We start from the raw sequence: 12978 nt of genomic DNA, 5'->3' as shown, positions 1-12978 counted from the left end.
TTCTCAACAAATTTCACAAAATTTGTTTTTAACATGAGATCAATTAATCTGAGATATTATTTTGAGTCTTTATTATGAATCCTTTTTGGCTGTCACAATAGAATCCCTATAATGATAATGTTTGCTAAAATCTGTCATGATGGAAACCTATTTGAGTGGCACTGATGGCTTATCATCCCAGCTGCCAGTTGTTACACGACAGCCCTCCTGACCTTGACGCTCCAAATCTTTTAGTTTTCCAAGCAGTCTATTTTGAGAAGCATGGCTTTGTTTTATCTCGTTCTATTTTAAATATCATCACCTCTCCTTCAACCACTCAAAATCCCTCTTAATCCTCCCATTTTAGTCCATCTGTTTGCCTGCACATTGCCACTCACACACACACTTTCTCTCTCTCTCTCTCTCTCTCTCACTCTCACTCACACTCACACACACACACACACACACACACACACACACGCACACACATAGGCCTACAACTACCAACATCATAATGAATGATCATAGCTGAACTCATATGACCTAACAGCTGCAACTAGCCAACTTCATTTTTGTAAAGGAGGAAGCAAAGTACACGCAATCTGGAGGAGCAGATTACCAGTTTAATCAGCTTTGTTAGGGAACTGTTAGGATATTTAGTGTGGGCTAATGAAACCAGGTCAAAGACAAAAGTCAGTTTGCTGAAGGTGATTTTATTCCACACAGATACAAGAGGACAGTGTTCTTTAAGGAGTCATCTACTGCACTCAGTAAGGGGGGGTTTCAGAATGGCTTCATTCCTCATCAAACCCTTTCTGTTGGAATGGGGAGGGAAAAAGTAGTCAGGATATGACACATGTTTTCTGCACTTGCCTGTGTTCATGTATCATTTAACCAGTATTTTATTTAAACATTGAAAATATTTAAACCTAAAACTTAATAACTAAGGGCTGCCAATGCCAGTAATAATGGTCGTTTTCATGGTTATTCAGTTGCTCTCTTTTTGTATTTAACCTGTATGGTCAACCTGTCTGATAGAGCCTTTACTCAAGCACTGTGCAATGTTTAACTAACCTTAGAGCCCACATCCCGGCTCTTGGCACGCAGCTTGTTGACTTGAGTCTCAGCGATGTCGGCTCTCTCTGCGGCCTCGTCCAGTTCATGCTGCAGTTTACGGAACTTGCCAAGGTGGACATTAGCCTGTTCCTCCTGTATGTCAGGTACACAAGGATCAGCTTTGGTCTTAAATCACAGATTCAACAAATTCAACAGAGTTTGGCCGTAGGATTTACTTACAGCCTCCTCTGCAGATCTCTTGTAGGCCTTGACCTTCAGCTGCAGTTTGTCTACTAGGTCCTGCAAGCGAGCCAGGTTCTTCTTGTCCTCTTCAGTCTACATATTACACAACAAGCAGCCACCATTTCAGTTCATTTGATTTTGTTTGCCAAATTCAAAAGTAAATCGAAAGAATACCTAAGTGGTTAAAGATTTTTACCTGGTAGGTGAGTTCTTTGATGCGGCGTTCATATTTACGGATACCCTTCACAGTTTCACTAGATTTCTTCTGTTCGGCCTCTACCTCCATCTCCAGGTCTCTGACCTGCCGAGTTACATGTGTAGTGAAACAATTTTTTCCATGATCACTCTAGATGCACTAGCATATTGATCAATTGAGCATATCTATAAAAGTATTCCTTTTCTGTGGACAAAATAAATAATGGACAGGCAATGCATTTAACACCTACCCTAGCCTCCAGCTTCTGCACTTGCTTCTTGCCCCCCTTCATGGCGATTTGTTCTGCCTCATCAAGGCGGTGCTGCAGGTCCTTAATGGTCTGCTCCATGTTCTTCTTCATGCGCTCCAGGTGAGCACTGGTGTCCTGCTCCTTCTTCAGCTCCTCTGCCATCATGGCAGCATCAGTGATGGCCTTCTTGGCTTTCTCCTCAGCATTCCTGCACTCCTGAATTGCATCCTCCACCTCACCCTGAAGCTGGGTTATGTCACTGTCCGTCTTCTTTTTCTGGTTCAGGAGACTGGTGTTCTGTATGTAAAGACAACAGCATCAATACGATGAAGGTGATGATCATGCAATCAAGAAAAACTCACCAGTAATTATCATTCTCATACTTGTGAGTGGAGCAGTTGCACTCGCTCAGTGATATCAAGCAGCTCCTGCTCAGCCAGTTTCCGGCCTCTCTCAGTCTGCTCCACCAAGTTCCTCAGTTCCTCCAGCTCGGCCTGCATTAAGTTGTTACGTCTCTCTAAAATCGCAGCGTTCTCTTTTAGATCATCACTGCAACGAAGGGAGTCATCCAACTGCAACTGTGAATCCTAAAGAAAAACAACAGAAGGGCTTGCTTGTTTGAGTCACTAACTTTAATGTGTATCCCATGTATCGGAACTCCCCCTATTACCGTCGGTCCCGTATTTCCACCGTCTTGCGTGTATGTGTCACTTAATATCCATTTCTATTCAAACCAAGACGGCGGACTCCGAAAGAAACGCAACCACCCACACCATAGGTGTATCTAAATTAGCTATGTACCAAAAATGACATTTTACCGTGACTCGAAGAGCTGTAAACAGTGTTGTAAGGCTGCGTGTACACAACCGCTTGGAGCTCCAGTGGAATTTTAATTTCATGACGAGAATTCTCGGTCTAACAGTTCATGTGTCATTGAAACCGCTTAAATAGGTGACCCATCAGGCCAGCACTATAACTCCGAGCGTGGTAAACAAAACCGGATATTTCAGGCAGTAAATGCTCCCGTTAAGAACCAAACCAGATTTTGTTCAAATCTACACACCTATGGCTACTGAAAAATGTAAGGTTCATTTAGCAAATGTTATTTTGAAGTGTTAAAAAACATCATTGTTTTAGAATTTCTGAACAAAAGTGGTCATAATTGGGGATGTTACGATATCCATAACACAATTGAATTTCTACCCACCTTCAGATGAGCCTGAACAGCCTTGAGCTGCTTCTGGGCCTCTGCTGCCTGTCTGTTGGCCTGACTCAGCTGGATCTCCATCTCATTGAGGTCGCCCTCCATCTTCTTCTTAATCCTGAGGGCCTCATTCCTGCTGCGGGTCTCGGACTCCAGAGAGCCTTGAAGGGTGTCAATGGTTCTTTGCATATTTCTCTTGCACTGGTCCATTTCCTCATCCTTCTCAGACAGTTTGCGCTCAATGTCAGCTTTCACCTGGTTGAACTCCAGCTGGGTCCTCAGGATTTTACCCTCCTCATGCTCCAAAGAACCCTAAAAAACAACACAGCGTGGTAAAGCAATGGTCGTAACTACACACCCAGCCACAATTTATGATATATATATATAATCTATGTTTTTGGAGGATTGTTGATGCTTGCTGTACCTCTGCCTCCTCCAGAGCAGCTTGAATTTCAGATTTCTCTTGCTCCAGCTGTTTACGGACCTTTTCCAGTTCATGGGCTGTTTTAGCTCCCTCACCGAGTTGCTCGGTTAGGTCAGTAATTTCCTCTGAACAAAAAAAAGTATTGTTAAAGATTAGAATGCAAGACAGTAAGGGTGTTTTAAATGTGTATGACTATTAAGCGTTATACCTTGGAGAATCTTGTTTTCTCTTTTCAGTGTCTCAAGGTGATCCAGGGCCTCCTCGTAGGAGTTCTTGAGTTTAAAAAGTTCAGTGCTCAGGGACCTGGCCTCCTTCTGGGAGCTCTCCAGTTCACACTGACACTCCTCATACTTCTGCTTCCACTCTGCCAAGACCTTGTGGAGAGAGTCCACAAATTTGGCATGGATCAACGGGCAGACTTTTGTAATGGTGACACACATGTACATTTCAAATGATGATTAGTAATGTGAACTATTTACAAACATAATACATAAATAAAGGGCAATCTCACTTTGTCAAAGTTTCTTTGCTTTTTGTCAAGGGTGGCAGCAGCTGCATTGGATTTTTCAACATCCACCATGAGATCTTCAATCTCATTCTGGAGCCTGTGTTTGGTCTTCTCCAGAGAAGAGCATTTAGCATTCACAGCCTCCACAGCTTCCTCAGCATCTTGCAAGCGCTGAGCCAGTTTCTTCCTGAAAGGGCGAGTCAGGAAAAAAAGTCAAATTGTGGTCAACCTTTTTTGGATGTTATTTTTATGCAAACATGGACCTTGTTTGTAGTGGTAGCTGAATGCAAACTGAAGCAGCTCCTACATCTTAGGAACAGACACTTGTGAAGTCGTTGCACAATATAACATGTAGCCAGTAGAGCTATTTATTTATTTCCTATATAACATATCAGTTGGATTTCTTACTTTGCTTCCTCCAGTTCCTCAGTCTTCTGGATGGCATCAGTTTCGTACTTGGTTCTCCACTGAGCCACTTCAGAGTTGGCCTTGGACATGGATCTCTGCAGCTCTGCCTTGGCCTCCTGCTCTTCCTCATACTGCTCTCTGAGCAGGTCACAGTCATGGCGAGCAGACTGCACTGCATGAGCAAGAGCATTCTTGGCCTGGGAAAAGAAAATAATGGATATTAGGACTGTGAAATCAGCTAGGGTGATCATAAAATGAGATTGTTAAGGAAAACAAGTTACGACATGGGAATTACCTTTATTTCCTCATCTAGCTGTCTTTTGAGATCTTCAAGCTGTTGATTGTAAGAGTTCTTGCCTCTTGTCAGCTGTGAGATTAAAGCCTCCTTCTCTTCCAGTTGTCTTCCCAACTCATCTACAAAGGTACAATATATGGTGTGACTTTGTAAGTTGTCTCGCATATCTGCATTTATCACTACATGAGTATTATCATTTTACTAACCATTTTCTGTTTGAAGCTTGGCTTTCTGGGTTGTAGTGTCATTTAAAGATCTTTGGCTCTCCTCTCCTCTGTTCCTGTATTCATTGAGTTGGTCCTCTAAACTTCTGCTCAACTTTTCCAGGTTAGTCTACAGGAAGAGGTAGGTAGAATCAAAAGTGGCATTGTTATTGTTTTGTTTTCCTGTATCATAGAGAGAATAAACTGGAGCATCAATGTCTACAGCTGCTTTGAGGAATTTACCTTGGTCTTCACAATCTGCTCCATACTTGCAACCACATCATCCAGCTCCAGCCTGAGTTCACTCTTCTCCTTCTCCAGCTTCTGCTTGACTCTCTGCAGGTTGTCTATCTGCTCTCCCAGGTCAGCTACGCTGTCGGCTTGTTTCTTCCTCAGGGTGGCGGCCGTAGCTTCGTGATGCAGAGTGGCCTCTTCAAGGTCTCTGCGGAGCTTCTGGAACTCGGCCTCCCTCTTCTTGTTCATCTCAATCTGGGCAGCAGTGGCTCCACCAGCCTCCTCCAGCCTCTCACTGATCTCCTCCAGCTCTCTGGCCAGGTCTGCTCTCTGTTTCTCCACTTTAGCCCTGGCAGCTCGCTCTGCCTCAAGCTCTTCTTCCAGCTCCTCTACTCGTGCCTAGGATAACATTGAATATGTGACTTATACTTGTAAATATTATTCATGATTATCTTCATAATGATAAGTATGTAAGTGTAGTACACTTAAAATACCTGAAGTTCCTTCAGTTTCTTTTGGAGCTGTGCAATAATGGATTGTTCATCTTCAAGTTTGCTATTGAGTTGGCTGATTTCAAAATCCTTCCTAGAAGATGTAGTCATTGGTTATAATTTTTATCAGGTAGTGTGCGAACGTTTAGCTGGGCTCACTGAATGTATTGTGTGTAAAATACAATGTCTTAAAACATACTTTTTTAGTCTTTCTTCCAGCTGTTGTTTGTCATTTTCCAGGTCCATGACATTCTCTTGGGTCAACTTTAAGTCACCCTCAAGCTTCCTCTTGGCTCTTTCAAGATCCATCCGTACTTTCTTCTCTTGCTCCAGAGAGGCTTCAAGCTGGTGTAGAAAAAAGAGGAAAAACACTTATTAATCATGACAAAATGGTAAACAGATAAAACTGCTAGCCCTGTACACAAACCTCACATATTTGCAAATGTTTTAGCAAGAGACACTCACATCATCCACTTGCTGTTCCAGCTTGGTTTTGGCCTTGGTGAGGGTGTTGACTTTGTCCTCCTCACTTTGCAGATCATCTAGAGTCTGCTGATGTGCCTCTTGTAGAGCTTTCTTTTCCTTGGTCAGCTTGGCAATGATTTCATCAAGGCCTGCCATTTCTTCAGTCAGATTTTTGACCTATAGTGATCACATTTAGCTCATTTTATTACTGTACTTTAAACACTGAAATAATATTGGTATGCAAATAGGTGACTCTCATCAAGCACAAACCTTGTTCTCAGTGGCATGCTTTTCTTTCTCCACTTTAGCCAAGGTGAGTTCCAGGTCATCAATGTCCTTCTTGAGCTCAGAGGACTCATCCTCCAGCTTCCTCTTCTTAGCAGTCAGCTCAGCATTCATCTCCTCCTCGTCCTCCAGCCTCTCAGTCAGCTCTTTGATTTTGCCCTCAAGACTGATCTTGCTCTTGATCAGCCCCTCACACCTCTCCTCAGCATCACAGAGATTATCTTGTTCCTGTTTTAAGACAAACCAGTGAAGGTATGTAAAAACGTACATTACATTTCTGAAGTTTATGGTAGCAGGGAATTGTTTTGTCAACATGAGTATATTAAGAGCTCACAGTCTGGACTAGAAGCTGAAGGTCATTTTTCTCTTGGAGAAGCGTGACCATCTTTTCCTCTAATTCCTTTCTACGAGCCTCAGACTTGGCGTAAGCCTCTTTCAACTTCAGGAATTCATCCTTCATGTTGGCCATCTCCTTCTCATTCTCAGCTGACCTCAGTAAGGGTTTGATCTTGAAGAAAAGCTTCATCCACGGCCAATTCTTGACTGCCATGAAGGCTCGTACATTCCACTGTATGACAAGTAAGGCATCCCTGTGAGGGAAAGTGAATTTAATTATTAATGACATTACTTTGGCATACACAAGGCAGGCAATGGTTTGGCAAGTGTGATTCAGATACCTTCGCTCCACCATCTTTAGATACTCAATTCTTGAGAGGAGACCACGGGACCTGGCTTGGATCAAGGTGATAATCTTAGAAAGGCGCTCATCTCTCATCTCCTCCAGTTGACCCAGAAGACCAGCTTTGAAAAACACCTTTGAAAAATCAAAGCATTCATCTTTAATCGATTATGTTTTTTTTTTCATGTCATAGAAGGATTTTCAAATTCCACAGTAATACCTTTGTATGTCCAAATCTGTACTGCATATGGTCAATATCCAGCGATCCCAGTAGTTTTTCTGCACTCTTTTTACTGTCTATGAACTGGCCCTCAGGAATTGCACTAGGGTTCAAGATACGATATCTGTCCAGTTGAAGAACATTGAAATCAAATTACTCATGTAGATAATTTGGTCAAGTAAGGCATGCATTCAGGCAACATGTGAAGACAAAAGGATGTCCCCAAAACAGAGTATGGAACTATGTTTTATGGGAAAAAATTAAATAATAGACTAAATATTGTCACCTCTGTTTGAAGTCCCCGTACAGAATCCTGTTGGGGAAGCCCTTCCTGCAGATCCTGATGCCTTCCAGCACACCGTTACAGCGCAGCTGGTGCATCACCAAGGGGTTCTCCATCGCCCCAGGAGTCTTGGTCTCATTGGGGATGAGGCAGCGCACAAAGTGGGGGTGAGTGGACCTCAGGTTCGTCATCAACTTGTTCAGGTTTTCCTGTAACAGATTAGACTCCATGTCAAAACTGAATCTGAATCTAATTTTCCTGAACCAGTAGTATCAGTGTTACGTTATGTTTTTGCCAAAATAGTTCTCTTTTACCCTGTGAAGTGCAGACACGGTCTGAAAGGAGGATCCCTTTTTCTTCTTTTCTTTCTTCCCCTCCGTTCCTGAAAACAATGACAAAACATTTTTTCTGTTAATGTTTACTTATACGTGGAATATACAGTATATAGTATAAGATAACAACTTCTGTGTGTTTTTGTTTTTCATTGCTGGACATACCTGCTTCTGCTCCAGCATAGTTTGCAAATAGAATTGAAAGTAACTTTAGAGAGGATTTCTGGTAAAGTCCAACAACCGTCTCATTCAGAGGGTCCTTGTTCTTCACCAGCCAGTTGCAAATGTTGTAGTCCACAGTGCCAGCATAGTGAACCAGGGAGAAATGGGCCTCTGGTTTTCCTTTGACATTTCTTGGCTTCTGGAAGTTGTTGGATTTCCCCAGGTGGTTGTCATAAAGCTTTGCTTTAAATGTTGTATCACTGGCTTTAGGGAACATGCACTCCTCTTCAAGGATGGACATGATACCCATAGGCTGAAAAGAAAAAGAGAATGAGATTGAGTTGAGCATGTATTATTGATTATGCGGTATGTGAAGATCCCTAAGTTGGGTATGTCATATAGAGACATGCATCTTTTGCGTTGAACGTAATGAGCACTTGCTATTGTTGGCACAAACCTTTTCAATGAGGTCAATGCAAGCTTGCAAGTCCATTCCAAAATCTATAAATGTCCACTCAATTCCTTCTTTCTTATACTCTTCTTGCTCCAGCACAAACATGTGATGATTGAAAAACTGTTGCAGCTTCTCATTGGTGAAGTTGATGCATAGTTGCTCAAACGTGTTGAACTGCAACATAAATGGTTTGGTCAGTCGGTCAATATATAATGAAGAAACGATTGAGCACAATCTGAATGAGAACAATGAGAGTGTTTATAGCATTCAAAAGTGTTGAACATAAATAACTTGGTCAATTTAAAATTAATCAAAAGAGATGTATACAGCACATTTGTAAAGATAAAGTGTGGGGATTCTTATGTACACTTAGTGAATTATAGGACTCTAATCTATATTTAGTGCTTTGGATGATCTATATGAATATATAGTGACGTACATCAAAAATCTCAAAGCCAGCAATATCCAGCACACCAATGAAGTACTGTCTTGGCTGTTTTGTCTCCAGAGACTGGTTGATTCTCACTACCATCCAGAGAAACATCTTTTCATAGCACGCTTTAGAGAGTGCACCAATGGCATAATACACCTGTAAATTGAAAATAAATAAGGTTATCAGGGCATGGACATAGTTATTATAAATAATAACAGAGTCGTATTAGTATTTCGTATTGGATGTGGATCTACCTGATCGACAGTCTGGCCCTTGGTGACCCACTCGTTGCCTACTTTGACCCTCGGGTGACACAAACCCTTGATGAGGTCAGCAGAGTTCAGGCACATCAGGTACGCGACTTTATCAGCATCTGTGGCAAAACGATTCTTATTATCAAGTCTGTTTTCATTGCTCACATTTTTAATGGCTTTTAATGTATTTCTATCATCAGTAAATTTCCTTCTGCTTTGTTGATCCCTGGCCTAGTGAACCTTGAACTGACCCTCAGTGCCATCGGCCTCTGCCTGCTCCTCACGCTGCTTCTGCTTGAACCTCATGTTGCCATAGTGCATTATGGCACCAGTCATCTTGTAAATGCTGTTCTTCTCTTCCACAGTGAAGCCCAGGACATCAAAAGCTTCCTAAAGTAAAAAAAAAAAAAGTCAGTTCAATCTTTATATATGGTGCAGACATTTCAACAGATAAATAAGAATGGAAAACCTAAACATTTATGAATTTCACAGAAGATCATAACATGATAATATAAAGTTGCTTCTTTTGACTGCTTGACTTTGTAGCGATGCTAACTTATGCTATGACTCACATCGGTGGCCATTAGCTCTTCAGCATCGTCAATAGAAGCCACTGTGGTCTCCCCCTGAGAGATGTAAGAGTAGTCATAGGGGTTTGCCGTCACCAGCAACATTTCTGCAGGAGTGAGAGGAAACAGGCTGTTTTTCAGCTTCAATTCCAAACTGCTGGTAACTGTGCATACTGTTCTGTACAATTGTAAAGCTATAAGTGCTCACCGAGTATCTCAGGTTTCTTGTTTGACAACATCTGATAGAAAATGTGGTAGTCTCTCTCAGCTTTGAGCTGAAAGGTGACACGGGACTTCTCAAGGAGATCTAAAACATACAAAACAGTTATCCTAGTAACCATTTCACAAGAAACACTTTACATGAAGGTTCCCATAACCAACAGTAATTTACTATTAGTAAACTCTTTGGGGACATACCATCAACTTTGATAGAATAAACATTAATACTAGCTAATGCTCTACTTTAGCTCATGCTTCCATATGGTGTTGTGTATGTGATGAGAACTCAAAGAAAAACATACATGTTTCAATGTCAGCAGAAGCCAGCTTTCCTCTGGTGTCAAAGTGAATTCGGATGAATTTACCCTAAAAAGGTAGGAGGACTGTGAGTTGTATTTAAACATTGAATGTATATATTTTAAGTTAACAAATACTAAATGACTTACAAATCTTGAGGAGTTGTCATTTCTGATAGTTTTGGCATTGCCAAAGGCCTCAAGAGCTGGGTTAGCCTGGATGATTTGATCCTCCAGGGTGCCCTGGCAAAATAATGAAATCAGTGTTATGGATTTTGAAGCCATATGGGGACTTTATAGTATTTTTACATCTTGTTTTTTACCACTCTACAAAGATACAAGAGCTTAAAAATAGGAACCTTAGATTGATCCTTCTTTGCACCACTGGCTGCAATGCTGGCAAAGTACTGGATGACTCTCTTTGTGTTGACAGTCTTTCCTGCACCAGATTCTCCACTGGATGGTGAAATGCACAAGGTTTGAATTTAGTGAAATCCATCAACATCTACAAATCTGAAATATGCTTTCAGAATGGCAACTTGAAAACTTTAACAATTAGACATAGTAACTACTGTTAAAATGGACACACACAGGTGAAGAAATGAAAGTTGTTTGTTGAACTGAATAACTGAACTCTGCTTCAAGTTGTGAAAGGTGCTGAACTCACGTAATCAGGATTGACTGGTTCTCTCGATCTGCAGATAAATCATAGCCACAAGGTTATTTGAATTAAAAATTTAGATTCCAACATTGCTCCAACAGCTTACATGGTATTGCCAATGTACCTGCCAACATGTACTGGTAGGCGTTATCAGAGATGGAGAAGATGTGAGGGGGAGCTTCACTCCTCTTCTTGCCTCTGTAGGCAGTGACGACCTGCTTGTCGTACACTGGCAGCCACTTGTAGGGGTTGACAGTGACACAGAACAACCCAGAGTAGGTCTGTAGAGGAACGACTAAATAAAGTTACCTTGTTTTACCATTTACCATGATGTGACAGAATACGCAAGCCCTGAAGGTATGTATGTTTTTAGACTCACGTATATCATCCATGCTGCATAACGCTCTTTGAGGTTAAACAGCACAGCAGGCTCATGAAGGAAAGTTAACATGGCCATGTCCTCAATCTTGTCAAACTTTGGGGGATTCTGTTGCATAATCTGGTCTTCTTTGAATGTGACAGTCTGATTTTTAATGAAACAGAAGAATGTATTGGCTCATATATTAGTGTCTGAGAGGTTCTGATACACTGAATACTGATGACACACACACAAACACACATACACACAATACATAATGCAATATGCAACATAATACAATTAATCAGTACAGTCTTTCAGAGGCTAAAATAAGCTCAGTTCTTGAGCTGTGGCGAAATTCAACTGGCATTTGATATTGGGGTTTATTATTTCTTTTAATGCTTAAGAAGTATGCATTTCAAGCTAACAATCAATGCCCTTTATGGTTTTATTGAAAATCTGTTGGCTTGCTCTTTGTAGAGTCTGTGTTCCAATTTATGAGACAAGGTAAAAAACATTGCAACATTAATTCACATGTGGTTTGCCTTGTGAATGCAATCCTCAGTTGACACAAAGATGGTGATCTACTGTAGATTTCTGATTTCTCCTCAACACTGACCTTCCCATTCGCAGTGTCCACAGTGACCTTGTCTCCCTCCCGGCTCACGACTGAAGCTTTGACAAACTCCTCCACTGGGTCTGGCACGAAACATTCCTTCTTCATGTCGAAGAGCTTCGTCTGGGCCTCCAGTCGCTCCTTGTCGGACTTACGTAGGAACGAAGCCGCTTCTCCGAACACTGACATCTCTGCATCCCCCATGATTAGTCTGGGAAGAGGTTTGAAAAACAAAGACTTCAAATGCGTCCTAAACTCTTTTCATCTATATCTTGCTCTGGCTCTGGCAGAAATATTATTATGTTTTGTATGTTTGTCATGTTTTGTTTTTTTAATCTCAGTAGTGTGACATTTCAGAAAAAGTATGGTTAATAACTTGCTGAAAACAAATTAAGACTTTACCTGCTGGCTCAAAGCCCACCAAAGATGAAAGGAGACCTCTGAGGCTTGTTGCTTTACCTGAAAATGACATGTCAAGGTCACATTCAAGATAGACAGCATCTTTTAATTACAATTGCAGTGCAGCATCACATTTCATTACACAACAGATTTGTCTTAAACCAAGACTGCACACAAAATAATGTTATCATGAAAATGCACTTTAGTAGGACTCACTCTACGCAAGGACAAGAGCGACGACTGTACTGTGTTGGGTCCAGTAAGGTCTCCTGTGATGAAGGGCATCAAATATATAACCCCCGCTGTGCTGCCCCTGCCCTATAAGGCCAAGGACAGAGCCATGTGGAGGTCCCCTCTCCTTGGCACCCATATCACCCATAGGTGTTGTAGCACTCAGCACCCCCCCCCCCCACACACACACACACACACAGATACACACTCCCTCACATTCTCCCTCTCTCCTACTTCAGCAGGGCTGCTGTGGTCCACAGTCAGGAATGCTGCATATCTCTCCTCTGAGTCAGTGATGTGTGTATTAGCTCTCTGATACAACAGTACTTTACATGGCATTCTTCCCTCCTGTGTGTTCCATCTCTCCCACAGTCTACAACCTGAATTTGGAAGAAGTTGGAACGCTATGTAAAATGTGAATAAAAAATTACAAATCATGTGAACCCTATTGAGAATAGTTCAAAGACAACATATCAACTGTTGAAGAAGAGAAATTGTATTTTTTTTTGGAAAATATATGTTCATCATGCCATCAACACGTCTCAAAAAGTTGGGAAAGGGACATTTTCAC

General features: G+C 41.6%; 1 protein-coding gene across 1 annotated transcript; it reads right to left on the bottom strand.

Annotated features, from left to right (window-relative positions):
• Positions 1-672: 672 nt before the first annotated feature.
• LOC121716110 (myosin-7-like) lies at positions 673-12483 on the bottom strand. The gene is made up of 39 exons (XM_042102315.1): positions 12393-12483; positions 12180-12236; positions 11781-11988; positions 11183-11326; positions 10928-11084; positions 10810-10837; positions 10502-10598; positions 10293-10385; positions 10149-10212; positions 9836-9934; positions 9631-9734; positions 9310-9448; positions 9059-9177; positions 8811-8960; positions 8375-8545; positions 7921-8230; positions 7738-7805; positions 7427-7632; positions 7141-7264; positions 6919-7055; positions 6576-6831; positions 6227-6469; positions 5957-6133; positions 5691-5836; positions 5495-5585; positions 5010-5399; positions 4770-4896; positions 4564-4682; positions 4269-4465; positions 3864-4047; positions 3561-3726; positions 3353-3477; positions 2932-3240; positions 2108-2311; positions 1725-2021; positions 1475-1579; positions 1276-1371; positions 1054-1188; positions 673-794 (listed from the first exon to the last, which is right to left on the bottom strand). Exons 3-39 carry the CDS (start codon positions 11979-11981, stop codon positions 774-776), a joined length of 5799 nt encoding a protein of 1932 aa, XP_041958249.1. The 5' UTR covers positions 11982-11988; positions 12180-12236; positions 12393-12483; the 3' UTR covers positions 673-773.
• Between the last annotated feature and the right edge of the window lie 495 nt (positions 12484-12978).

The sequence above is a fragment of the Alosa sapidissima genome, chromosome 1, assembly GCF_018492685.1.
Source record: "Alosa sapidissima isolate fAloSap1 chromosome 1, fAloSap1.pri, whole genome shotgun sequence".
Classification (NCBI taxonomy): Eukaryota; Metazoa; Chordata; class Actinopteri; order Clupeiformes; family Clupeidae; genus Alosa; species Alosa sapidissima.
The sequence above is the reverse complement of the archived record's forward strand: the minus strand, read 5'-3'. Positions and strand labels throughout refer to the sequence as shown.